Below are 24,846 nucleotides of genomic sequence, written 5' to 3'. Positions count from 1 at the left end.
AATGAAAGCTAAACAAAAAATCGTTGCTGTGTGGATTAACAGCCTGTGATGTGCTAGAGCTGAGTCCAGCAGCACCTTAGAGACCAACAAGCTTTTGAGGGTACAAGCTTTCTTGGGGGGGAGTTGTTTTTTTAAATATTAGCTGCCTTGGTGGCCCTCGTGAGGGGAGAAAGGTGGGATTAAAGAATCTGTAAATAAATAAATTTTTAAAAAACTGAAGTAAACCTCGACAGCACCATAACCACTAGGCTACTTGCTACAACTTTGCTCAACGGTAAGTTCAAAATCTTTTAGCTTTTGGCAGGAAAAGAGGGGAAAAAGCACATCACTTCCAACATTTTCCGCTCAGAGATTAATACATCAGGACCCAGGTGGGGTGGGGGGCCCTAAGTGAACCACTTCAAGCAGGTCCAGCCTTCAGATTTTGAAGAGGAAAGGGGCTGCTCATCACAGGCAGCAGATTTTGGGTACCATTATGGGGTTGAATATTATGTTTTTTATTAACACGGGGATGGGAAAGAACTAAGATTTTTTTTTACCTCAGACACCAAAATGTTTTCGGGTCATATGTGACTTCAAATGGCCAATCTGAACAGCACACCATCAAATCCTTTCAAACATCTTAACGTATTCTGAGGCACACAAACCTCAAAATACATGAGGAAAGATAGGAGATATAAATTCATCTGGTATGAGGTACCACAAAGCTGACACTCTTCCAAGTAAATTGATGCCACAGGAGGACAAGAGTATGTTGACATAGCACAATTTTAAAAGGGGACCCCCCCCTGAAGTACAAAACATCCAATATATTTCCCACAGAAGAGAAACAAGGACACTCCAATACTTCTCAGAGCCAAGATTCATGAGGATATGAAAGACCTCGATAGCTACGTGTTGTTGGGTGCGGTAATGCAGAAAAACAGCCTACCCAAACCCTGCAGATTTGACCGTGTGAATGAGGACAGGAAAACAGCCCCCATCCCACCCTCACCCCTTGTCCCGAAGGGAGGAGAAGAAAAGTTACTGAGTCAGTTAATGGCTCTATAACAACGCAGGAATCCCTTCTCTACACGTGTGTGGGTGGCAGTATTTCAAAATCCAAACACAAAGAACAGATTTCAGTCACAGAAAAGATGTAATTTGAGAACAAGACCAGACCATTCTTCCAAAAGAACACAATAGCTCACTATGGCCACATTCATGCTAGGCTTGGTTACCACAGAGACACTCATGGGCCTCTTCAGGCTTGGAACAATCTGGCCCTACACATATTCCCATGCCTGGGCAATGGGCATCTCAAAGGACCCCAAAAAGATGGTGGGGCTCTCGCTCATTTATATTCTGCAGAATTTCGCTGTGCTGCCTTTTCCAAAATCTTCCCTCCATCCATCACGGAGCCATATACTCTGCCCACCTTTGCAAGGAAGATATCAAAGGATATGAGCACAGCAATGTGATGTGAGTCCTGACTGGGAGGGGGGCACCGGGGGAGAAAGAAGGGCTCATACAAAAGACAAAAAAACCCTCTACCTTGGATTTTTCACTTGCCTAAAAAGACGTCACATGGAATGGGGTGTATTCAAAATGACTTACATGAATCGCCGCATTAACGTTCCATGTTAAGCTTCGAGCCAGATGAAGGCTCCTCCGAACTAATGCACTATTGGTCGCTCCACAACAGCGACCAATCAGAACTGCACCAATTCCCTGAGAGGGAAGAACCCTCACTGGGCGTTATCCGAGCAACCTCATTGGTTACTTATTGTAAATAGGCGTGGCTACATTAGCCCGGGAATGTTTAAAAGGAGCCTAGCTCCCAATGTTAATCTGTTCTGGTCATGACTTCTTTCAAGCGCTTGTTCGTACCTACAATAAAGCTGATCACTTTTGTTGAAATCACTCTCCGGATCTTTGTTAGCGGCGATCTAACATGGAAGGTCTGACACGTGCTCAGGATAAAACTTCACCACCTTTCCATCTAAATACCCTCACAAAGCCTTTTTGCACAGGATGACCTCCTCCCAACGTTAACAATACAGCTTCAATAACCCCATTTCCTTGCTCCTGTAGACAGTATCAGGCGCAGTTTGGCACAAGCGCTTCTTAAGAGCCAAGGAGATCGAGCAGGCCAGCCTAGCACCAGAAGGGAGGGGGAGAGACAGCGTGTGTTTCAAGCTCACATCTCCTCCCAAACATGCAATAGGTTCTGAGCAAAGGATCTGGGATACAGGAGAGAAGGGATGAATGTAGCACTGCAGTTTGGGATCCTGCCAAGGCAAGGTAGCAGAGACCAGCCAGCCAGCCTGGCTTCAGATTCAACCACTCACAAGGTCTGACCCTGCCAGGCTTCAAGAGATGATGCGGGTAGCTAAGCCCTTCCTCAGCCCCCCGGAGTAGCATGCGCTCAGCCTCGCTCCCTCCCAGCTGGAAAGGCCAAAGCAGTGAGGACTGAACCGCCACAACCACCTGGTTGTGTCCACAGTACAACCACTCAGAAAGGAGTCCACTTCCCCAAGACAGAACTTGCACCACTTGGAGGAACTCTGCACTCCGTCACAACCTTCTTAACGGGACACTTTCATGACAGCTTTCCATCCTTTATTTTTTCTATTGAAAAAATTAAATTCTCCACACAGCAAAGCAAAACCAAGCTCGGCAGAGCCCAGGAAAACTTGTGGCTCTTCTCTTTGCAGAGAAGTTGGCATACAATGGTGACTTAAGGGGGCATGAGCTGGTTCAGACCTTGTCTCTGCCACAACTCTCAGCTTCAGCCACTGTATCAGCAATATATGTATATATACCAGTTTTGGATTAGGGAGATAAAAGTATCTGAAGAGCTCTGAACACTTCGGAAATGCTACATAAATATTAAGCCTGTGGTTGGCTTTAAACCATAGAATTGTTGCCAGGCACTTTTCTGCTCACAGGAAGGCACCTCCCACTCACATGAGGGCACTTTTTACTCCAAAGCCATTTGTAGTTTTAAACAGCAAATCTGGAAAAGACAGATTTACAGTCTGGGGCAAGGAAGACGGACTTCTGTACTACTGGGGCCACGCTGGGCCCTGAAAGAATGTTTGCCACACCGACAGCCTACCATACATCACATGGTCAGGGCCCATATTAAAGCTACCCTGTTAGGGCTTCACCAGTGTGGAGTGGATTGCTACTGCAGCCTTACACATCTGTCCTTCTTTCGTGTAGCCAGAGAAATGAATCCATAATCCAGATACAGCATTAAACTATGGGATATCTGTTTCCTTTAACACAGAAACCTTTTTTCCTTCTTCTTTGGAGGGAAACTAGGCAAACTTTTTACCACAGCTTTATTAAACGTTCTGTCAGGTTGCCAGGGGACGAATAAAACAGCTTTGGAGAGGATAGATTCGGCTCACAAAGCTGCAAATTGACTAGCTCAATCCGGGGAAACAGTCTTTTTCACCTTAATTTTGTAAGCAACTGGAACATGGGTGTATAAAACCATTGCCTAGGCACTTCTATTTTCTGCCAACCATTTAGTTACAGGAAGAGCAAAAAAGATATGAGTTCTACACACTGGAGTCTCAGCAGATATTTGGCCTCAAGCTCTCTCCCCAAGCCTGGTTTGGAATTCCACTGTGACAGTGTCCCGCTAAGAACATGGGAACTGCCCTACTTATTTCCCACAGCATGTTCTCTGAAAAGATTCCCAGTATGGACACTAGGCATCTGCATCAACTTACCCGCCAGCTTTAAAAATAAAGAAAAAGCAGTGCTAGTGCCCCCTGCAGGTGGCCCATGCAAATAACAAGGCAAGGATTGAACCCGTGCGAGGAAGAGATGCCCCCTACCTCTGGATCAGAGCTGCAGAATCATTTTCCCGCTTCCGCCTCTTCCTCTCTGCGTAGCCCCTGAATGCCCTGGGAAACCAGTTTCAAGCCATTAAACCAACTAGAACAGCTTCAAAACTGGGAAACAACATGGAGTAAAAAATAACACAGGACAGAGAGCCGAAGTGCTCCCACTGGACAAGAGGCGAACCTCTCAAGATGAAAAGAGGGAGGAGGAGGCGACGCAGGCCACAAAATGATTCACAAACAAGACGGGAGAGAAGCTGAAAGAACAGACAAGGATGTTGAATGTATGGCACATATCGGTCCTAGGGAAAGGAAAACCAGGAGATCGCATCTTGTCAAAACACAGGGAAAGGGAGTTCAGAGCTAGCATGGACACATCTCCCCTACATCTCCCCACATTCAATTGGGTACACTTCCCATCTGTGGAATATGGGAGGGGAAAGCTTCCCCTTTTTCCCCTTCCCCACTGCACCAAAAAAGGCAAATATCCTAGAACCAGGAGGGAAAGATTATCAGAGTTTCCATCCTCCCAGTCTCCTGGAACAGACTCCTGGTGAAGAAGAAGGAGGAGGCAGGAGGCAGGAGAGAGAAGAGGAAGCCGAGAGAGACTGGCTCTAGCACAAGCTGTGGCTTTTTGTTGTTAGCTGGGTTTGATCCTCGAGCTGCCAGTTGTTGATCTCAGATATGAAACTAGCGAAGATGTAGGGGGAAAGGTTGGTGTGGGGAAAAATGGAGGCTTGGACCCCAGAGACAAAGCATCTCTGTTATTCCAGACCCAGATAGACCCATCAGTCCGTTCTGCAGGAGACAAGGCTAGATTGTCCTTAATTAACTCATTTTGGTGCATTTACATAAGAACAAAATAGTGTGGAAAATGGGGGTTTTCTCCAAAGACAGGGTTATGTGCGGGGGGGGCGGGGGGGCAGCAATGATGGCTGTACTTACGAGATGCTGAAGATCCCAAGAAAAGCAGGGGGAGGAAGAAGAGAAAAAGATAGGTATTAGTAAAAAAATTCCTCCAAGTTAAGCCATTCTTTTTCCTGCAGAAGCAATCAATTTTCAAACTTAAAAAAGAAAACCCAACATTTTGGAAGAATCATATTTCCAACGTTGACTAAATTTGTTCAAAATTGCGGCAAGAAGCCTTCCCTTACTCCAATCCTTAATCATACTGTGGCAAACTTCTGACAACCAGAATTTAATGGATAAGTTGCTTTCCTGTTGAAATTAGCATGTAACATGCGGGGAGATTGTGCCATTCAGCAGACATTCACACAGATACTACCATACAAGGAAACAGTGTCCATCACCACTTCCAAGAGTACAGAAGCACTTAAAGCTGAAATGCACATCTTGTGACTCAAGATAACACTGCTCAACAAACAGGAAGAGCCAAAATAAAGGACATTTCATAGGAAAAGCAGAAGCGACTAACAAAAGACAGAAATCACTCATTCTTGTTACCCTTCGCTCATCCTCCCTTTGCCCCTTCCTCCCAGCTGAAATTTACAACGTGGGGTAGGCAATCTGCCTTTCTTGTGATACTGGTTTCTGAATGACATGGATGTGGATGGTACTATATAAAGAGATCGACTTAAGACAACAAAACTGGGTAAGCGACTGCGCAGGTAGACATTCGCTGCCATAGCAGCCCGCAGGACCCCTCCCTCCCTGATCACAGTCTTCCTTACGCTTGCATAGTTGTTGTAGCTGTCTGGAAAGTGAACAGGTTCTCTTTGGGAAACCAGGTCCTGATTGGGACGTCATCTGGAAGATGAAAACAAACAAATGTCAGTGAACCTCTGGGAAAAGAAGCAGGGAGCACTAATCAGAACAGCACTCAAAATCTTCGTGAGCCACAAGATGACTATGTTAATCTTTTGTACTCAGCACATTTCACCAGGGCAGGATTGGACATTTATATTCTGCTTTGCTCCCCAACAGGGACCCAGAGTGGCTTGAAACATCATTATCCAAGAACACTCTTATCCATTTTATCCTTACAACAATCCTGTGAAATTAAGCTGCGAGGACGTGACTGGACCAAGGTCACCCAGAAAGTTTCCATGGCAAAGTAGGGATTTGAACCCAGGACCCCCAGATCCTAGTCTAACAGACTACTACACCATGCTGGCTCTCAATGAAAGTGGTTAAATTTTATGTACCAGTATATTGCAGAGTTTTGTGATTCTAAATTCTGGCAACAGTTGGATATCGCAGTGTCTAGATTTTGTGGATGACTAGTGTTCACCTATTCCATTCCTTTTAGTAAAGGTAAAGGTTTCCCTTGCTCAAAAGCTAGTCAAATCCAACTCTAGGGGACAGTGCTCATTTCTGTTTCCAAGCCAAAGAGCCAGCGCTGTCCAAAGACTTCTTTGTGGTCATGCGGCCTGCATGTCTAAACACTGAGGCGCATGGAACGCTGTTACCTTCCCACCAAAGCAGTACCTATTTATCTACTTGCAATTTCTTGCTTTTGAACTGCTAGGTTGGCAGGAGTTGGGGCCAGAGTTAGGAGCTCACTCCACCATGCAGCACTCGGGTCTTGAACTGCCAAGCTACTGATCTTCTGGTCTGCAACTCAGCGTCTTAACATCTGAGCCACCGTGTCGCAGCCCCTTTTACTGCTCCAGTATTTTGCGCTGACCCATGCTGCACTCCTTTTAGAATAACTAGGAGAACTTCCAAAATTACTTTTGAAAATCAGAACATGCACAATTGGCCACAGCTTGGAGTTCCTGAAATCAATTTGTATCCTTGTATGTTAATGACTTGCACATATGGGCATCCATAAAATACAATAAAAGGCAATCCTGACTTGACTGTATGTGAATGGACTGCATGTGAATGTTATTTCCCTGATGCCTGGAAAACACGTCTGTCCACTGATAAAACAACACAAAAAAAGAATATTCATGTGTTCATGTACACACCCACATCAAGATAGGTTGTGTCGGTATTTTTATTTAACAGTCAAAATTGAAGGGGGACATACACAAACGAATGGAAGAAACTGAACACTGCAGCAAGCTGCATGCACACAGCCCTCAGTATAAAATTCAGAAAATTAAAAATGGAACAATGGATATGTCCTAATGAACATTTCCAGTATAGAAAGAAGATCAGATAATTTGGAACTAAAATACTGGGAAAGATTTAGATAGGTTGAATTTCAGACACATTCCTCTTTCACCGCCCAAAAGAGAGAGAGGTTCTCCACAGTTGATGAAAAGACAAGAGTCTTGGTTAGGTTTGCACAAAGTTAGCTTTTTGATGGCAAATAGTAACACCAAGATAATGCAAAAAGTTGCAGCGTTTGTCTTTGTTTTGGCCAAATATATTCCAACACACATGTTCTCAACTGGGATTCTGAACTTAAAAAAAAAAAAAAAGGTATATCTGCCAAATTGTGTGTTTCTGAAAGAACGGTCTGTTTTTCATTCTCTCCAGCTGTATTCCTAGGGTTGGATCCTACCAGCTTTTCCACAGACAAGAGGAAGAGGAAATAGGGGCAGGTTTCTCTCCTCACTGCAACCCTGTCCTGGTTGGCATTTTGTTCATGAGGGCCTTCCAATCCCCAGCATACCATTTTCAGGAGTCAAAAGTGGCTCTTTCCTCCCTCTTGTGCCAGTGGAAAAGCTGCTAGTATCCAGCCACTTGTATGAGTCCCAGTAGTTGGTTATGAGTCTCTATAAAGATTTAAGCAGTACCCTGCATTTTTAATCAATAATTTTATCATAAGAACATAAGAGAAGCCAATGTTGGATCAGGCCAATGGCCCATCCAGTCCAACACTCTGTCATACAGTGGCCAAAAATACCAGGTGCCATCAGGAGGTCCACCAGTGGGGCCAGGACACTAGAAGCCCTTCCAACTTTTGCCCCCCCCCCAAGCACCAAGAATACAGAGCATCACTTGCCCCAGAGTTCCTATCTATAAAGAGGTAAAGGTTCCCTTGCTCCAAAGCCAGTCGAATCCGACTCTAGGGTTGCGGTGCTCATCTCCGTTTCAAAGCCGAAGAGCCAGCGCTGTCTGAAGACATTTCCGTGGTCATGTGGCCGGCATGACTAAACACCAAGGCGCACGGAACGCTGTTACCTATCTATACCTATCTAAACGCTGTTTCCTATCTATACTTTGTGGCTAATAGCCACTGATGGACCTCTGCTCCATATGTTTATCTAATTCCCTCTTGAAGCCGTCCATGCTTGTAGCTGCCACCACCTCCTGTGGCAGTGACTTCCATGTGTTAATCACTCTTTGGGTAAAGAAGTACTTCCTTGTATCTGTTCTAACCCAACTGCTCAGCAATTTCATTGAGTGCCCATGAGTTCTTGTATTGTGAGAAAGGGAGAAAAGTACTTCTTTCTCAACCTGCTCTATCCCATGTATAATCTTATAAACTTCGATCATGTCACCCCTCAGCCGTCGTTTCTCCAAGCTAAAGAGCCCCAAGCATTTTAACCTTTCTTCATAGGGAAAGTGTTCCAACCCTTTTATCATTCGAGTTGCCCTTTTCTGCACTTTTTCCAAAGCTATAATATTCTTTTTAAGGTGTGGTGACCAGAACTGTACACAGTACTCCAAATGAGGTTGCACCATTGATTTATACAGGGGCATTATGATACTGGCTGATTTGTTTTCAGTTTCCTTCCTAATAATCCCCAGCATAGTGTTGGCCTTTTTTATTGCAGTCGCACACTTTCTCGACATTTTCATTCTCACCACCCTGAACAACTTTGTGTCATCTGCAAATTTAGCCACTTCACTGCTTACTCCCAACTCTAAATCATTAATAAACAAGTTAAAAATATCGGACTGAGTACTGATCCCTGTGGTACCTTACTGCTTGCCACCCTCCACTGAGAAAATTGCCCATTTATACTCACTCTCTGTTTCCTATTAATTAGCCAGTTGTAGGCCCCGGTCACACAGGAGGCAAGAGGGACGGGTCGGGGCGCATCAAGCGGGCGCGATCATACCGCAACATCTGGGAAGTGGCGCGCACCCATCCCCGATCCGTCTCTTCCAGCCGAAGATGCGGATCAAAAAAAACCCTACGAAACACTAGTACTTACTGAAAAATCCGCTGCAGGGGTGGACGTGTGATCACCGGCGCGCCCATCTCTCCAGCAGCATGCAAGGTCCTGCCAAACTGTGACCCTGGGAGCACTCCTCCTCCTCTTCCTCCTCAGTTTCTCTTTTGGTGCGGCTCAAAAAAGCCACACTTTGGCCGCGCCTATTTCCCGCAGTGTGACCGGGGCCCTTGATCCTCAAAAGGACTTGTCCTTTTATCCCGTGACTATTGAGCTTACTTAGGAGCCTTTGATGAGGAACTTTATCAAAAGCATTCTGCCTTATGGGGAACACGTTTTGTAAAGAACACTAGCTTACATTCATACTGTATATATTAGGTAAATTTCATCAATATATTTGTTATAAATGTGCAATGTATTCTATATTTACTTTCCACAGGGAAGACTAACGCAGGACACTGAAGCACTATACACACACCCGACATACACAGATTTGAAATTATGTTCAATCTCTTGGCTTCTGAAACTATGTATCACTGCTCACAGAGTTTGAAACCTATTTTTGAACTCATCCGGGCTAGATACTTAGGGCTTAATCCAAGGACACTTTCCTAGGAGTAAGCACCACTAACATGGAGCTTACTTCTAAGTAGACCTGTTTAGGATTGCTCCTTCAGTTTTTCAGTTTTTAAAAAGATCTGTGGGACGCTGAGTCCTTTGCACAGTAGTGACTTCTCAGCCTGTGTCGCGTGAGTATTAAATACAGGCAGCCCCAGGCGTCTCATTCCACAAAGTTACTGGCATGATGTCAAAAAGCTGCTCTGGAAGCTGCGTTGGGCCGAGAATGCAGATCAGAAGTGCACAAAGCAGCAATAAATCCTTCCATCGCTTATGATGATTTCAAAGCACATAACGAAGCACCAGATAAGGAACCTAGCAATCTTCCCTTTGGAGATGGGTCTGGTGAACAGCAAGGGGACCCGTTTGGAAGCTCCATTGCTATGTAAGCAGGGGAGTATTAAAAGGGTGGGCTCTGAGCCATGAAGTGGCAGGCACAAATCTCAGCTCAGTTGCTCACCTACTCAATGGACTTCCCCATCAGCAAGATGGGGACAATGGTGGCCTACTGTACACAGCTGCTGTCAAGAGTACTGAGGTAAGGTAAGTGAAGCACTGTGCATAAAGGTATTAAGAATTCTTCCTCTGATATATAGCTGCCAATATTAAGATGCTGTTTTGTTTATTTATTAGGGCATTTTAATGGTGAGTTTATCTGCAAAGTGACCCAAAACATCACACAGAAAGTACCAAAATACAATTCAAACAACCAAAAGATACACTAACCCTGCTTCCAGCTGCCCTGCTTCCGGCCCTCATTCAGCCAGGAGGAGGCAGGAGAAGAGGGAGAGTAAGTTGCTTCCTCCCTGCCTCTCCCCACCCCTGCCTGCCTGGGGCCAGGGAGGGCCTTCGCGGGGCTTCCTTGCACTCCCGCCGGCCTTGCAGGTCCACCGCCGAGCCCCTCATGGTGGAGCTGCAAGGCTGGCGGCGGCGGCCGGGACCGTTGGGGGCAGGGGGTGTGGCCTTATGACACACTTCCGGTGATGTCAGGGGGTGTGGCATATGCTAATGAGTTATGCTAATGAGTTCCCCTAGCTCTTTTTCTACGAAATGACCCCTGACTAAACACATCCTGGGTGGAGAGCAAAGGAGACACATACTCTGCACAGATCTTAGTCCGCTTCTTCTAGCAAGGTGTTTGAGGCCACTGAGAAAGAGATCCTTCAGTGGTCTTTAACTGCTCTCTCACCCTGAATATAAATTTGACTTCTTTGAGAAACTTGGAACAGGACTGGTGTGCCTCCATGGATTTGACTCCTGGATGCCGTGCCTGAATTTTAAATCCAGCATTAGCCAGAACATTTATCAGCCGACAATGCCTAGGAGCACAAGGATAGCATGTCAAAAAGCTGATCTGTTCAGTTCCCACAAACAGGACGACAATCTGACAGGCTGGAAATTTCACCCCCTGCTCTGCCAGGCTGAGCCACTGCTGGCAGAACTGCAGACGCGGCGTCAGAACACACAGCGCTGCACAATGGATGTGTTGTCAAGGAAGACCCTGGGGCCTCCATTAGGCTGCTTTCCAGGTATTTACGCAATGCTCAAGGGCTGGCCGTGAACCAGCTTAGAATACAGTAGGGATCTCGCAGAGACAAAACAGGTACAAAGAAAAACAATTAAAAGTGTGTAGGGGGTCCTAATCTTCCTTTGGAAGAACGTAAGAAGTGTCTCGCAGGATCAGACCAATGAGTCATCCCGCTTCCCCGCCACCAGTTGCCGCCAAAGGCCTCGTGCACAGGATGAACACGCGGATGGAACGGCCTTATACCGAATCAGATCATCAGTTCCATTAGTGTATTGTCTACTTGGGCTGCCGGCAGCTCTCCAGGTTCTCAGGGTGAGGTCTTTCACATCACCTACTGCTTGGGCCTTTTTAACTGGAGATGCCGGGGATTGAACCTGGGACCTTCTGTATGCAAAACAAAGGCTTTCCACTGAGCCCCAGCTCCTCCTCAGCATGCAGGAAACATCCCTGGTACTGTGCACACACACACACACACACACACCATGTCTCTGAACATGGAGATGTGATTTAGACATCACAGGCACCAGCCATTATGGGACCTCTCCTCCTCCATGAATTTGCCACATCTCTCTTTAAAGCAAGTTCAACTGTACCTGTGGCAGTAAGTTCCATAAGTGAACCGTGCATTTTCTGAAGAGTCATTTCATTTTGTCTGTCCTGAATCAACTGCTCATCAACTTCACTGGGTGATCCCATGTTCCAGTAAGCAAATTTATTCCATTTGCCTCTCAATATACATCCCAAGTGGGTCCCAATTCAGTTGTTGGGCTAATGCAGGCCCACCTACATCACAAAACATTACAATGGGGGTTGTCTGTAACTAGCAGCTAGCCAACAGCAAACAAAAGAGACATGGTTTCACCCAATGCATAATTGATTTGTGGAACTAACTGGGACAGGTTACTGCAATGCAGAAGAAGGAGGAGGAAGAGCAGGAGGAACAGGAGGCGTTGATTTATAACCTGCCCTTCACTCAAGAGTCTCAGGGTAGTTTACAATCTCTGTCCCTTCCTCTCCTCACAACAGACACCCTGTGAGGTAGGCGGGGCTGAAAAAGCTCTGCGAGACCTGTGACTGACTCAAGGTCACCCAGCTGGCTGCAAGTGGAGGAGCGGGGAATCAAACCCAGTTCTCCAGATTAGAGTCTGCGGCTCTTAACCACTACATCAAACTGGCTCTCTTAGGTACAGATGGCTTTATAACAAGGAACAGATAAAACTAGGTCTATCTGCAGCTGTCAACCATGAGAACTACATGGAACCTCCTTGTTCTGTGGCAGTCTACCTCCAAGAACTGTATGCTGGGTATAAGTGATGGAGGATGAGCTTCCAAGGGGCATCTGGCTGCCCATTCTTGGAGACACTAAGAAGGCCTAGACAGCCCTTTGGTCTAGCTACGACAGCAGCTCTTTTCATTCAGTCTTCGCTCACCTGACACACGGTCAATGCTGTACATCCTCTCCAACTTCTTCCGGCGCCAGCCAGTCTCGCCAGCCTGGTGGTGATGGTGGTGGTGATGATGCTCGAGATCAAAGGTGTGTTGCGAAGGAGCGGCCAACTGGGCACAGCCAGGGAACTCCTTGGAGACCTGCCGACTGCTGGTCCAGCCATCTTTGCAATGCCTGCTGATGTTATGGGAGCTGCCAGCATTCTGCAGGGGTTGACCCTGGGAGCACTCCTCCTCCTCTTCCTCCTCAGCCTCCGGTCCTTTGATGACCACCAGCTCCATGCTCTCGCTTTGATGCTGGGACAGCATGGGCCGCTCGCCGGAGATGGTGTACACACGGGGCTTGGGGCCCTCTCCTGTCAGCTTCTCCCCACGCTCCTCCGAGAAGCTCCTTTCAAACTTGCCATCAGAAATGAGTGACAGCCGGCGCTTGTTTTGGGCAGCCTGGTGCATCTCTGGAGAGTCTTCTGGTCCCACGTAGGATTCCGCCAACAGGTGATCTTAAAAATGCAAACAGAACTCTTTGCACTCAAAAGAAAACGCTACACAAAAGGCAACAGCTCCTGCAATGACAAGGGCTGGATTCTGAGATCTGTGTCGATTACGCAAACGGAGAAGATGCACACACTTTCCCCCGTGCTGATTTTCCTCGTTAGAGAGAGGGGGGCAAGAGGCCCCATATCCACCCACTCAAAACCTTCTAGCTTTCAGAGACTTCCCTTGGCATCGCTGGGGCATTCCCTGGGCAAGCACAGAGTTGCAAGTGCAAACATAATGGCTAGAAGTTTGCTTTAACAACACCCCCTCTCCTGACACCAAAAGCCCAGATCCTCAGGAAGCCAAATTATGTCTCCCCCGCTTTTTCCCTTTCTGCTCCGCTCTTGCAAAATGACAGCACGCGTCACAAATACAACCATGTGCATATACTATGCAAATCAAACATATTAGCATAAGATAGACTGCGTGTATATATAGCTTCCACAAAGAATGCAGTGAGTGACGCAGAAGTCACCTCTGTGTGCCAGAATTTACTTTTAAAAGCAAAAAAAACCCAAACCCCAAACAAATGCCTCGTAACAAGTCAGACCTCTCCAGAGGGATCTTTCTCAACCCCTATTTACAACAGATCTTTTAACCGGAGACGCTAAGGACTGGACCTGGGACCTTCCGCATCGTATGAACCGCAGCCCCTCACCAAAACAGCCCACCTCCACAAATGAAAAGGTCTGCGTTTGCGATGCCTCCTACCTGAGCCATTTCTGCCTTCAGGATGGTTTTGGGACAGGTAGTCTCCAAAGGCCCGTGCCGCTCTTGATGCAGCCAGGTAGTGCCAGAGCATGGGAAAACAGAAGGCAAAGGAGAAAAGTTAGCAGTCACATCAAGAATGTCCTGTGGCAAGCTTTTTTTCATTCCCACAGATTTTAAGGATGGAGTCTGGAGAAGGACCTCAAGCAGGGTATAATGTCAGAGAGCCCACCCGCCAAAGCATCCATTTGCTCCAGGGGAACTGATGTCTGAAATCTGGAGATCATTTGTAATTCCAGGAGATCTCTAAGCTCTACCTGGGAGCTGGAAATTCGACCACTCATCCAACATGGAAATTCACCCAACTCACCCAACCTAAAATTCCCCTATGTATACATCCTCCTCTCTTGTCATTCTTGAGGCATATGTACATCAGCTTAACAGTATTTCCTTCTCCGAAAGGAACCCTGGGAATTGTAGTTGTGTGTGTGGGGAGCAGAGATCTCTAAGAGAATTCTCAGCTCTAACATGTAGCTACAATTCCTAGGAATTTAGAGGGTGGCTGTGTAGGCAGGCTAACAGTTACTCTAGTACTGGTAAAGACTAGCAGTAGGACACACATAGTCACAGTTGTAGGAGTGCATGCTCTCTTCTTCTCACTCTACTTTTTATGTATTTTCATTAGAACATTTATATTATGCTGGCCCTAGCGAAGCTCCAAGTGGCTAACAGCCCAAGTTAAGAACAACCATTCCATTTCAAAGACTCCCCCATAATAAGGCATCACACCCACACAAACCTCAAGAAGATGTAGGTTTTGCCACTCAGATTAACAACACTATCTAGCACTATCAGCAAATGGCCCTCTGGTAATTTGGAACTTGTGCATTTTCCGAAAGGACAGTAAAAACGAGTAAGAGTCCAGCAGCACCTTAAAGATTTTAAGGCGGTTAGTCTTTAAGGTGCTACTGGACTCTTGCTGTTTTCTACTGTTAACGTAAAGGTAACGGTTCCCTTGCTCGAAAGCCAGTCGAGTCCGACTCTAGGGTTGCGGTGCTCATCTCCGTTTCAAAGCTGAAGAGCCAGCGCTGTCCGAAGACGTTTCCGTGGTCATGTGGCCGGCATGACTAAACACCAAGGTGCACGGAACGCTGTTACCTTCCCATTGAAGTGGTACCTATTTATCTACTTGCAATTTCTTGCTTTCGAACCGCTAGGTTGGCAGGAGCTGGAACTAGAGATGGGAGCTCACTCCGTCATGTGGCACCCAGGTCTCAAACTGCTGAACTACTGACCTTCCACAGCCTGCAGTTCAGCGTCTTAACCACTTGAGCCACCGCAGCTCCTTTTCTACTGTTTCTACTGTTACAGACAGACTAATACAGCTACCCATCTTCATCTATTTCCAAAAGGACAAGTCGGTCTGTTTCCATACATCAGTGCAACTTTCAGGAGCATCCATATGACGTTGCCCTTCATTTGTCCTGCTTCTCTGTCCATCCACCTACCCACCCACCCTGGCTTTGCTGGGATCTTCTGCAAACTTGGTTTTGTGCAACTTTTTGCAAAGATCATACTCAAGGCATTTTGGGATGCCACGTGGATAAGAAGGCGCACATTTTCTCATGGCCCACCCACATCTGTACCATTTTCCTTACCCCAGCCCTAGAACTGCCATCCTCCCCTCAGCTTTTTTTTTTGGGGGGGGGGGGCTATTAAAATGGTAACTGCTAGAGCACCATAGCATTACAATGGATTATTTATACAATGTAATAGTTCCCAAATTTATTTTTTAAGTCATTTTCTAGCTCTTTTCACTCCACAACGAAAAGATCTCGACTGATTTCACACAAGAGCTGCACCGCGGTCACGCCTCCCTTTGCACCACTTCTATTGGTCAATTTCCCACTTCATGCCGCGGGGCCACATTTTGACCCACGGTTTTGTTATCTTGTTTTTTGAGGATCACGAAACCGCAGGGGAAATCGGGCAAAGCCGCGGGGTCAAAATGCAGCCCCGCGGCTTCCAGTAGGAAATTGACCAACAGAAGCGGGGCAAAGGGGAGGTGGGACCGCAGCGCAGCTCTTGTGTGAAATCGGTCTTTTACTTATGTTTTAAAACAGAAAGCTGGGAAGTGGTAGGCTGTGGCAATACAGCGTTACAGTGTGACAGCAATTTAACAATTACAATTTTTTAAAAAGCTGTTCAGTGGAGAGGGGGGAATGGTGGTTGCAGAGGGCTAGCACGTGTAAGGAAAATACCAGGAAAACATCTGTGCGGATGCTCTGTTGTCATCGCAAATGCAGTGAGACCCACACAGAGAATTGTCCCTCCATGGAAGCTGCCAGGTCAGAAGAATTTGGCATATTACTTCAGGGCAACCTTTCCAGAGCTGGGGGCAGGGCAACTACAGAAAAAGCCCAGTCTCACAGATCAGAAGAGATCGTCAGCAGAGATTACTTGTGGGGACCTTCGTACACATGCGGGTCTACTCAGGACAGGTTGTCCCTCAGAGACGTGGGCCCTAGGATGTAAATTTTTATGCAAATACGGTAAGATCACTGATATGGAAGTGACATCATAACTCCACTGGTGGGGCAGCATCCAGCAGGTCACCAGGAGGAACATTCACTGGGGACACACACAGGTGTACATACACACACACGCACCCCAACCAGGAAAGGAGTCCAGTGTCCCCTCAACTCCTCAGTGTTCCCTTGAAGCATGGAGAATTTGCACATCCGTTCTCTTCCAGATTCAGGGGGTGCACCGAGCATGCTTTGCCAAGGCCCCCCCCCCGAATCTTGGAGCCGAGCCACAGAACGCGCACCTTCCTTTTCTCCTCCACTGCCAGCCAGGCTGCTCGGAGAGAAGGAGCTAGACAGAGCCTTTGCCGCTGTTGTTCCAGCTAAGTTCTCACGGTGCTCAAGGACGCCTTTTGTTCTGTCCTTTTCAAACCTGCTTGGCCGCAGAAGTGAGCGGCGCTGCCATTTGCAGCCCAAAGAGAAGGGGAAGCTCAAAGAACCAAGAGCCACTTACAGATGGAAAATTCCATGGTCTTTCCAACCTGAATCACCCACCGAAGGAACACAGAGTCCTTATTGAGCCACAACCAAAAATGCTGCGCCATTCAAGGGAACACTGATTCCCATTCACATCCTTGGGCTAAAGATACTTCCCTGCTTATCTTGCCGGAAAACAAGAAGCTCAAAATCGCATGGATAAAAGGCCCTAGAGTCTGGAACCAGAGTTTCTTAAATTCCAGGTATTTGGAGCTGAGTTATCAGCGATGACAGACAGATGTCGCAGCCAGATCACCCTCACATCCAGTATCAGTGACGAGATAAAGATACAAGTTACGATGCCCTTCTCAAATACAAGTAGTACAACCTCCCCCCCCCAGTAGCTGAAAAAGGAATTTTACAGTAGGTTCCACTTCTGCACAAAGCTGCCCAAAGGAATTAAACCATCTCTCCTTTATTAGATTTTAATCTCACACTTTCTCCAAGGGGCTCAAGGTGGCAACCTGACCCCCCCCTTTTGTTCTCACAACTGTGTGCAGCAGGTCACGCCGAGAGTAAGAAAGAATAACCCAAGGTGACCCACTGAATTTCACATCCGAGGACAGATATGAACCCACGTCTTCCCAGCCTTAGTTTGGTATTTCTAGGCCCTGCAACCTCCTCGCTTTTCATTTTTACAACAGAAGTAAATCTCTCTGAGCTATTCTGAAACAGATACATTACCATTTCTTCACATTCTGCAGGAGTGAGCAAACAAAGTCACAAACATTACAGCCTACGACTGTTTTTACTAGCCATGCACCTACATCAGTCATCATTATTGCTCAGGATTCATGCTCCAACATGCACGGCATTTTACAGAGTTCTGAAAGAAAGCAAAAATACAGGCCTCTGCCCTGAGCTTATAGTGCAAACTGTAACAGTAAAGGTGGACACCACAAAAGGGAAAAAGAGAAATGGCAGAGGGAAAGGGTGCTCGGGAGAAATGTGAGGAATTGTGGTTACTGCTGCATTCAGAACTCACAGACTGTGGTTCCTTTAAGCCACGATTTGTGCAAGTAACTTTGGTTAGTCCAGCAGATTCAAGTCACACGTCTACGTTTGTCCACTTCTTGCTTCTTGTCCCTCCACCCCACACGGAAACCATCCTTGTTGTGCTGCCATCTTTGTGCCCACCACAACGGGCAGTGCTATGCAACAAACACTCATTCTTAAATTAAGACATCAGACGGATCAGCTACAAACCCTAGTTTAAAAGTCTAATTTCATGCCACAGAGCACCAGATGGGTAGCTGTTTACAAGCCAAGGGCTGATCTGCAGAACAAATTAAATTCTCAGACTTTTCATTGTGGAAGGATGATACATCCTGCTTTCCTGGGTTATAGGGGAAGAAGAAAAGAAAAACCTGGGGTGGAGATGGAATGGGTAAGAACAGCGGCCAAATTACCAAATTATTCAGGATGATGAAAATGAAAGCATTTCATGAAGAGATCCAGGAAGATGTCTCCAATGTGGGTGACAACAGGGCAAATGGAGTTCAATGTAGGTAAATTATGAACACTGAAACAAAGAAAACCCTACTTTTAAATATATGCTGATGGGTCTGAACTGACAATCCAAAAGGAAATGAGTTCTTGAGGTTGTAGTGGATCGGTCAATGAAAATGTTATTTTAGCATGTGACAGCACTGAAAAAGGCAAACGGCATGCTGGGAATGATCAGGAAAGGGACTGAAGGTAAAATGGCCAATATTGCAACGCCCTTATATAGAGCTATGGCACAGCCTCATTTGGAATACAATGTACACTTCTGTTTGTCAAATCTTAAAATAAATAAATAAATATTGAAGAGCTGGAAAAAGGGCAGACTAGGAGAAATTTCACATTACCCTTTTTAAGCCGGTTTGAAGCCGTTTTTGATCCGTCATGGAGTAAACCAGTATAGGGCTGCCATTTCACACATGGCTTTCCCCTACCGGTAAAAGCTGGATCTGAAGCGGTTTGCCATTTCAAACTGCACTGCTTTTCCTCGCTTTTCCCTGCTGTTTTTCGCCTGCATGGGCGATCTCCGGCTTTATTTTTTTTAATGTTGGCTTTAGAGCACTATAGCGCTATAACACAACACTCCAGGCATTCCAATGGGGTTGCTATAATGCTGTTTTGCTGTTGTGTTATAGCACTATAGCGCTCTAAAGCAAATGTTTTAAAAAAAGCCTGAGATCGCCCGTGCGGGCAAAAAACGGCAGGAAAAAGTGTTTCGGATCCGGGAGAAGAAACTGAAGACTACTTGGAAGTAGTTTACAGGTAAAACGGTCCAGCCCCATTTCCTGAACAGGACAGAAGTGTTTGTGTGTGAAAGTACAAATATATTCCGGTAGGGAGCCCATTCTAAAATGGTTCTGTCTGAAATGTCAGACCAGAAACCGTTTGGGAACTGTTCCTGAACTGGAATATATTGCCTGTCTGAAATTCCTCAAGGACAAACAATTTGATCAAGGGGTTGGAGCACCTTTCCTATGAGGGAAGGCTGAACAGTCTGGGGAACTTTCGGCCTAGAAAGAAGACGGCTGGGAGGGGGGCATGATGGAGGTTTATAAAATTATGCATGCGAAGAAAGTGAATAGAGAGAGTTTATCTCCCTCTTCCATAATATTAGAACACAGGGGTACCCAATGAAGTCGCTGCGCAACAGATACGAGACAATTACTCAGTGAGTAATTAAACTGTGGAATTCACTGCCAGTGGATGTAGTGATAGCCACAAGCATAGATTGCTTTAAAAAAGGAACAGATTCACAGAGGAGAAGTCCACCAATGGCTATTAGCAAATGTGACTACAGGGAACCTCCATATTCAGAGGCAGTAAACCTCTGGATCCCAGCTCTAGGAGGCAACGTCAGGAGAAGACCTCTATGCCCTGTTTGCAGGCACCCTGGAGCAGCTGGTTTGGCCACTATGTGAAACGGGATGCTGAACGTGATGGACCACTGGTCTGTTCTAGCAGGGTTCTTTTTTTATGTTCTTAGTGGAAGGATCAGCCACCTCCTAAGACAGGGTTAAATAAGCAAATAAAATCCTGATTAGCCAAGTGTCTGAATGTTTGGTGCTGGCAATTTTGCCCTTCCCCAGGCACAGCTGTAAAAAGTTAGTATCTGAGAAGCGAATGATATTGACAATTAGGATTCTGATGATGCAAATGAAGCAGATGATGACAATTTGCCCAGCTCAGCCCAGCCCAATCCAGGCTGAGGAATCACGTGAATTTTAGAAGTGGGCAAAACCACCCAGGATATCGGAGTACCACAATAAATACTGCAGACATCTAATCTGGCCTAAGAGTTGCTTGGAGTGCCTCAAGATAGACTGTGGACTGGCAGTGAAGAAGAGAGATGTCAACTCCTCCCTGTGGTGCCATGTCCTCAATCAAAAATGCCACCTTGGGCTGGTTTTAGTCCCAGTTGGGGGGGGGGGGAGCCAGCACTGTACAGTTGTCTTGAATAGTCTTTTTCTCCTACCATGACATAAAGCAGTCCCGGAGGGGAATGATCAGGGAAACAAAGAAAGGGGGAAGAGGTAGCCCACACGCCTCTCCACAAATGACTCCTGATGATCCCATCTATGGGGTATATTCCAGGCACGAGTGGAGCAGAGATGGTTTGCTATATGGCCTTTCTTTGCGCAGCAACCCTAGTCTTCCTTGGCGGTCTACCGTCTAAGGCTGCGGACAGATTGGCAGCTTGGAGCGATATGGCGCCGCCTCTAACTGTACTGCTTTGATGTGTTGTGGGGCATACCAACCTGAGAGCACACCCTGCTGCGGGTCACCCACGTGGCCATCCCATGGTCAGGCATCTACAAAAGTGAACCACATCAGCCAATGAGCATGCTGCCTGGTCACTTTTTAAAAACTGCAGGTGGGTGCGCATGGATACAGGCAGAAACTCCAACCTGTCGTATGATGGACTGAGTACGACTGGTGAAAGGCTGACAGATGTGGCTGTGTGACCAGGTCCATTTAACCCATTTGGGAAGAGCAACGATATCGGGCCAAACTGCCTGTCTGACCACAGCTTAAGAGAACCATAAAGGGGCAGCGTCCCAGCTAACAGGGAGAGGTGGACTAGCGAGACCCATTTCACTCTGCCGGTGAGGTGAATGAGAAGAATCACCAGCTTCAGCTCTCCCCTCTTCTGGCTAATTTTCCCTCTGCAAAAGAAAGACAGTTTCTCTGGTAGATTTGAGCAAACAAACACAGTGTGAATGCTCAATGCTGCTACGGCTTTGATTTTTAAAATACAGATTGCGGAACGTATCAGCCCCCCCCCCCCTTTACGGTTGTGGCAGCAGTCTGCCGGGCCAAGCAAATGTCTTGAGAATATTCCACACACACACTCGGTCTGATCTCTCCCTCTTGAGACAAGTCTTTGTTTCGGACCTCCCTTGGTTAAAGCAAGCAGCCCGTTACAGCCATGCATGTGCGGACTGCAGGTGCTGCCTTCGGCTCCGCTAATTGAGGAGGACAATTAGAAGAATCCCAAATCAGCGCATTGGAGACTGTCACCTCCAAACCACACTTGCCGGGAGGGTTTCCCATCTAAGCGGCTTTGAAATATAAGCATTTAATTAGCATTTCACAGCCCACCGCTTCACTAAAAGTTGTTCCGCACGGGCTGATTCCTGTTTGTCTGTGTCGTGAGCCTCCCCCACCCCAGGGCAATAATGCCTCTGGCAAAAATGAATATCTTGGCATAGTTCCATCTTCCCCCAGATAAGGCAGTGGCAAGCAATGAGATCAACCAAGGCAGCAGGGGTGGATCATTATATGGACACAGGGACCAAATCCCTAGATGCTTCCTCTCCTGGACTCTTATTCTGTCCTTTCTGCAATTCCTTTTTTTTTGGGGGGGGGGGGAACGGGACTTCTGTCATTCCTATCCTTGAATCAGGGAAAGCAGAACCAGGGAAGAATGTAGCACAGATTACATGCAGATAAAAAACAGAGCAGTCTCCCCTGTTCTCCTTTCCAAATAACCTGGGAGTGCAAAGTGATGCGTGTCCCCCAGCTCCCTTGTCTGGAAAAGAGTAAGGATAGGGGGAAAACAGGCTGGCCAGCAGCAAGACACCTGAAGCACGGAGTTGACCACTGCACCGCCATAAGGACACTGTCTAGACAGACCCTGCTTGCACTGCAGTGCAAAACTAGAAGCAAGGGTGCTTCTCTCCCGGAACATCCCATGCTCATTGCAGGAAGCCAACTGTAGAAAGTCAGGAGTACTCAGTCCTTCTTCACTGTGTGGTGTGGTAGAAGACTGGTAAGGACCGGACCATCTTTCCTGACCAGATGCTCAGAGAAACCCTACAGAACCAAAACCAAGGCCACCACAACAGGCTACATGCATAAGAAGAAAAGAAGGAGGTTTGAATTTATACCCCGCCCTTCTCTCAGGGCGGCTTACAATCTCCTTCCCTTCCTCTCCTTACCACGGACACCCTGTGAGGTAGGTGGGGCTGAGAGAGCTGCCCGTGAGAGAACCGTGACTTGACCAAGGTCACCCAGCAGCTGCATGTGGAGGAGTGAGGAATCAAAGCCGGTTCTCTCAGATTAGAGTCTGCGCTCCTCACCACTACACCAAACCGGATCTCTTTTAAGAAGGGTTGTGGAAACCATGAAATAAGATTGCAGGCAAGGTCATAACCTATTAGGAAGCATCTAAGGACCCAGATCAGTATTATCTAAACGCCATTTCACATGCACAGAGAACTATCCTATCTTGAATGGGAAGGAACAACCATGAGGAGAAAACAGGCCAGGCGAAGGACCTACTTGGTGTGAACACTCTAAGGAAAAGCCACAGTAGCACGGTGATGAACCTGCGCAGTCCTCCCACCCCACGACTATCTTGGATTGGGAATACTGAACAGGCAGGTGGGAGGCTGGAGCCCCTCCTCCCACCCCATTGCCGTCCCAATCCGAATCAGGTCCCCTCAGCACTTCGGAATTGAGTTCCCACAAGGAATTTGCGGCTGGCGTCCCGCTGCCAGTCCCTGGTGGGACCACATGTTAAATGTAATGTGTAGTTTGGCCCAAAGAAAATGAATTGTAAATCAGGAAGTCCTCTGCCATAAACTCACCAGGTGGGGAGGACCCAGATCAGCCAAAACTGGGGGGGTGGAAGACTGTGCTTGCAGGAAGAAACTCCTTAGATGCTTCCCCCAACAGGTTATGACCTTGCCTGCAATCTTATTTCATGGTTTCCACGAGGCTTCTTATAAGCCTTTTATGTGATGTGAGGGAAGGGAAGAACCCATCTTACTTTCTCAGCATCAGCCACGACACAACAATATGGGGATAATATCCATCCAGGTTAAAGCAGATGTTCACAGAGAATTACAGAGATAATATGTGTGAAGTGCTCTGAATAATATGAAGCACAACAATACTACTTAGCAATTGTATAAACACTGGGAAGAGACAGGGAGGGGATTTGCTCAGCACTGACCACTGTTTTCCCCGCATGTGCCACGAAGAAAAAGAGGGAGCGATCACAAATTTGCATACAGGTAACAGTTACGCAGAGAATAAAACCCCTGTGCGTGCAGCCTTTCTTTAAGGGGATCACCTTCCATTCAGTCTTGCCTTCCTTTCAAGTAAATACAGTGCAACCAGAACACAAGCAGCCCATAAGTCTGTTCCGATGTCCTAATTAGTGTGCCATTTCTAATTTTCTCAGCAGGGAAGTCAGAGCCACAACATTATGTGCTAGCTTTACTGCAATGTCTACAATATGGGAGTAATCACCTGATGGTTGTGAGGATCCTGGCAAGTACACAGTGAGTGCTCAGTAAAGCTCCGAAGTACTCCATCAGTGCTAATCATTGTGCCTTACATTCTGCCCAAAACATTTTTGCTGAGCATCTCATCCCAGCCCTGTTCTTTCTTGTCCTCTGCTTAAAGACAAAAAACTGGCCATCTATTCACCAATTTTCATCAGAACAAAAACTCATCCCCCCAGCTATTTTTCAGTCCCACATAGATGTCCCACGTGCCATCCTTCCTGGATTTTCTTGGACACTTGAGCAAAGTTGCCAGCATCTTCAAAAGGTGCAGCTACCTGTGTACACAGTGAGTTAAAAAAAGCCCCCCTCCCCGAAGAGCTGCCTCTAATCCCGGGAGGAAAATACAGGTCTGTGGTGAAGGTAACACAGAGACAACATAAAGCCACACTGCTCAAAATTTCAACATTGGGGATGACGGGGAGGGAAATCGGGCAGATATCATCTCTCTTTATTATGACGGAGTGATTAATTTGGCAAGTGGGAGATGTTCTGCGGACCAGCTAGACTCAGGCTTCCAAAGGCACTTCTGCAGCAAAAGCGATGCCGCTTACCAAACGGCGCCTAAGGGAAAGCAACACATTTGGTGTTGCAGCACCCAAAGGAAATGAAAGAAGAGGCAACAACAGCCAAGAAGAGAGCCTGGGAGGCAGCGGGTACGCAAAGGAGCCCAAAGGGCACTAGGTTTTTGCATGCACAGTGTACTACTGCAATTTTAGAGTGCAGTGGGGATTGCTCGAAGGGGAGAAAAAGATGAGTACAAAGTTATCACTTCCAGATACGAAGAAGCAGAGCAAGGGTTGTTTTGGCCGTGAATTTTAACCCTACAAAGTTTGCAATGTTTCGAATGTACAGTGCTCCGGTGCATAAAAACGCAGCAACTGAACAGCGCAGCAAAGAGATCCGAAGCTGCCCTGTGATGGACGGCTGCTTTTCTAATCAAGGAAAACAACATGGCTTCCATGAATGGAACGTTTGCACTCGAAGCACTCATGGCCTGGGGCAAGGTGCGGCAGTGTGCGATGTAAATACAGAATCTCAGCCTCAGATGCACAGAAGAGAAATCACACAGCCGTGATTGTCAGGACACCACAGTGACACACAAAGAGATGTTAAATATATTTTCCTGCCCATGCTAGGAGGGGTCAAAAGGCTTTGTAGTTCATTGCCACTTCTCCAAATCACTCACACTCCTGCCACACTGCACGGTGACCTGCACAATCCAGACCATGACACACACTGAAACACAGAGCAAGTTCCCTGCAAGAAAGCAGTCGG

The 24,846-nt window shown here is 46.8% G+C and overlaps 1 protein-coding gene across 3 annotated transcripts in view; it reads right to left on the bottom strand.

The window, feature by feature from the left end:
- NSMF (NMDA receptor synaptonuclear signaling and neuronal migration factor) overlaps positions 1 to 24,846 on the bottom strand; it is a 50,515-nt gene that overhangs the window by 15,680 nt on the left and 9,989 nt on the right. The window contains exons 2-6 of one of the 3 annotated variants that reach the window (XM_015423111.1): positions 13,716 to 13,777; positions 12,452 to 12,967; positions 5,531 to 5,606; positions 4,785 to 4,790; positions 3,834 to 3,902 (exon numbers count right to left, since the gene is read on the bottom strand). In XM_015423111.1, coding sequence (XP_015278597.1) covers positions 3,834 to 3,902; positions 4,785 to 4,790; positions 5,531 to 5,606; positions 12,452 to 12,967; positions 13,716 to 13,777 — 729 coding nt within the window. The remainder of the gene's footprint in view (positions 1 to 3,833; positions 3,903 to 4,784; positions 4,791 to 5,530; positions 5,607 to 12,451; positions 12,968 to 13,715; positions 13,778 to 24,846) is intronic. The other 2 variants (XM_015423112.1, XM_015423113.1) reach the window with 2 other exon arrangements.

Source organism: Gekko japonicus, unplaced genomic scaffold (assembly GCF_001447785.1).
Source record: "Gekko japonicus isolate JY-2015 unplaced genomic scaffold, Gekko_japonicus_V1.1 scaffold454, whole genome shotgun sequence".
Lineage (NCBI taxonomy): Eukaryota > Metazoa > Chordata > Lepidosauria > Squamata > Gekkonidae > Gekko > Gekko japonicus.
The sequence above is the reverse complement of the archived record's forward strand: the minus strand, read 5'-3'. Positions and strand labels throughout refer to the sequence as shown.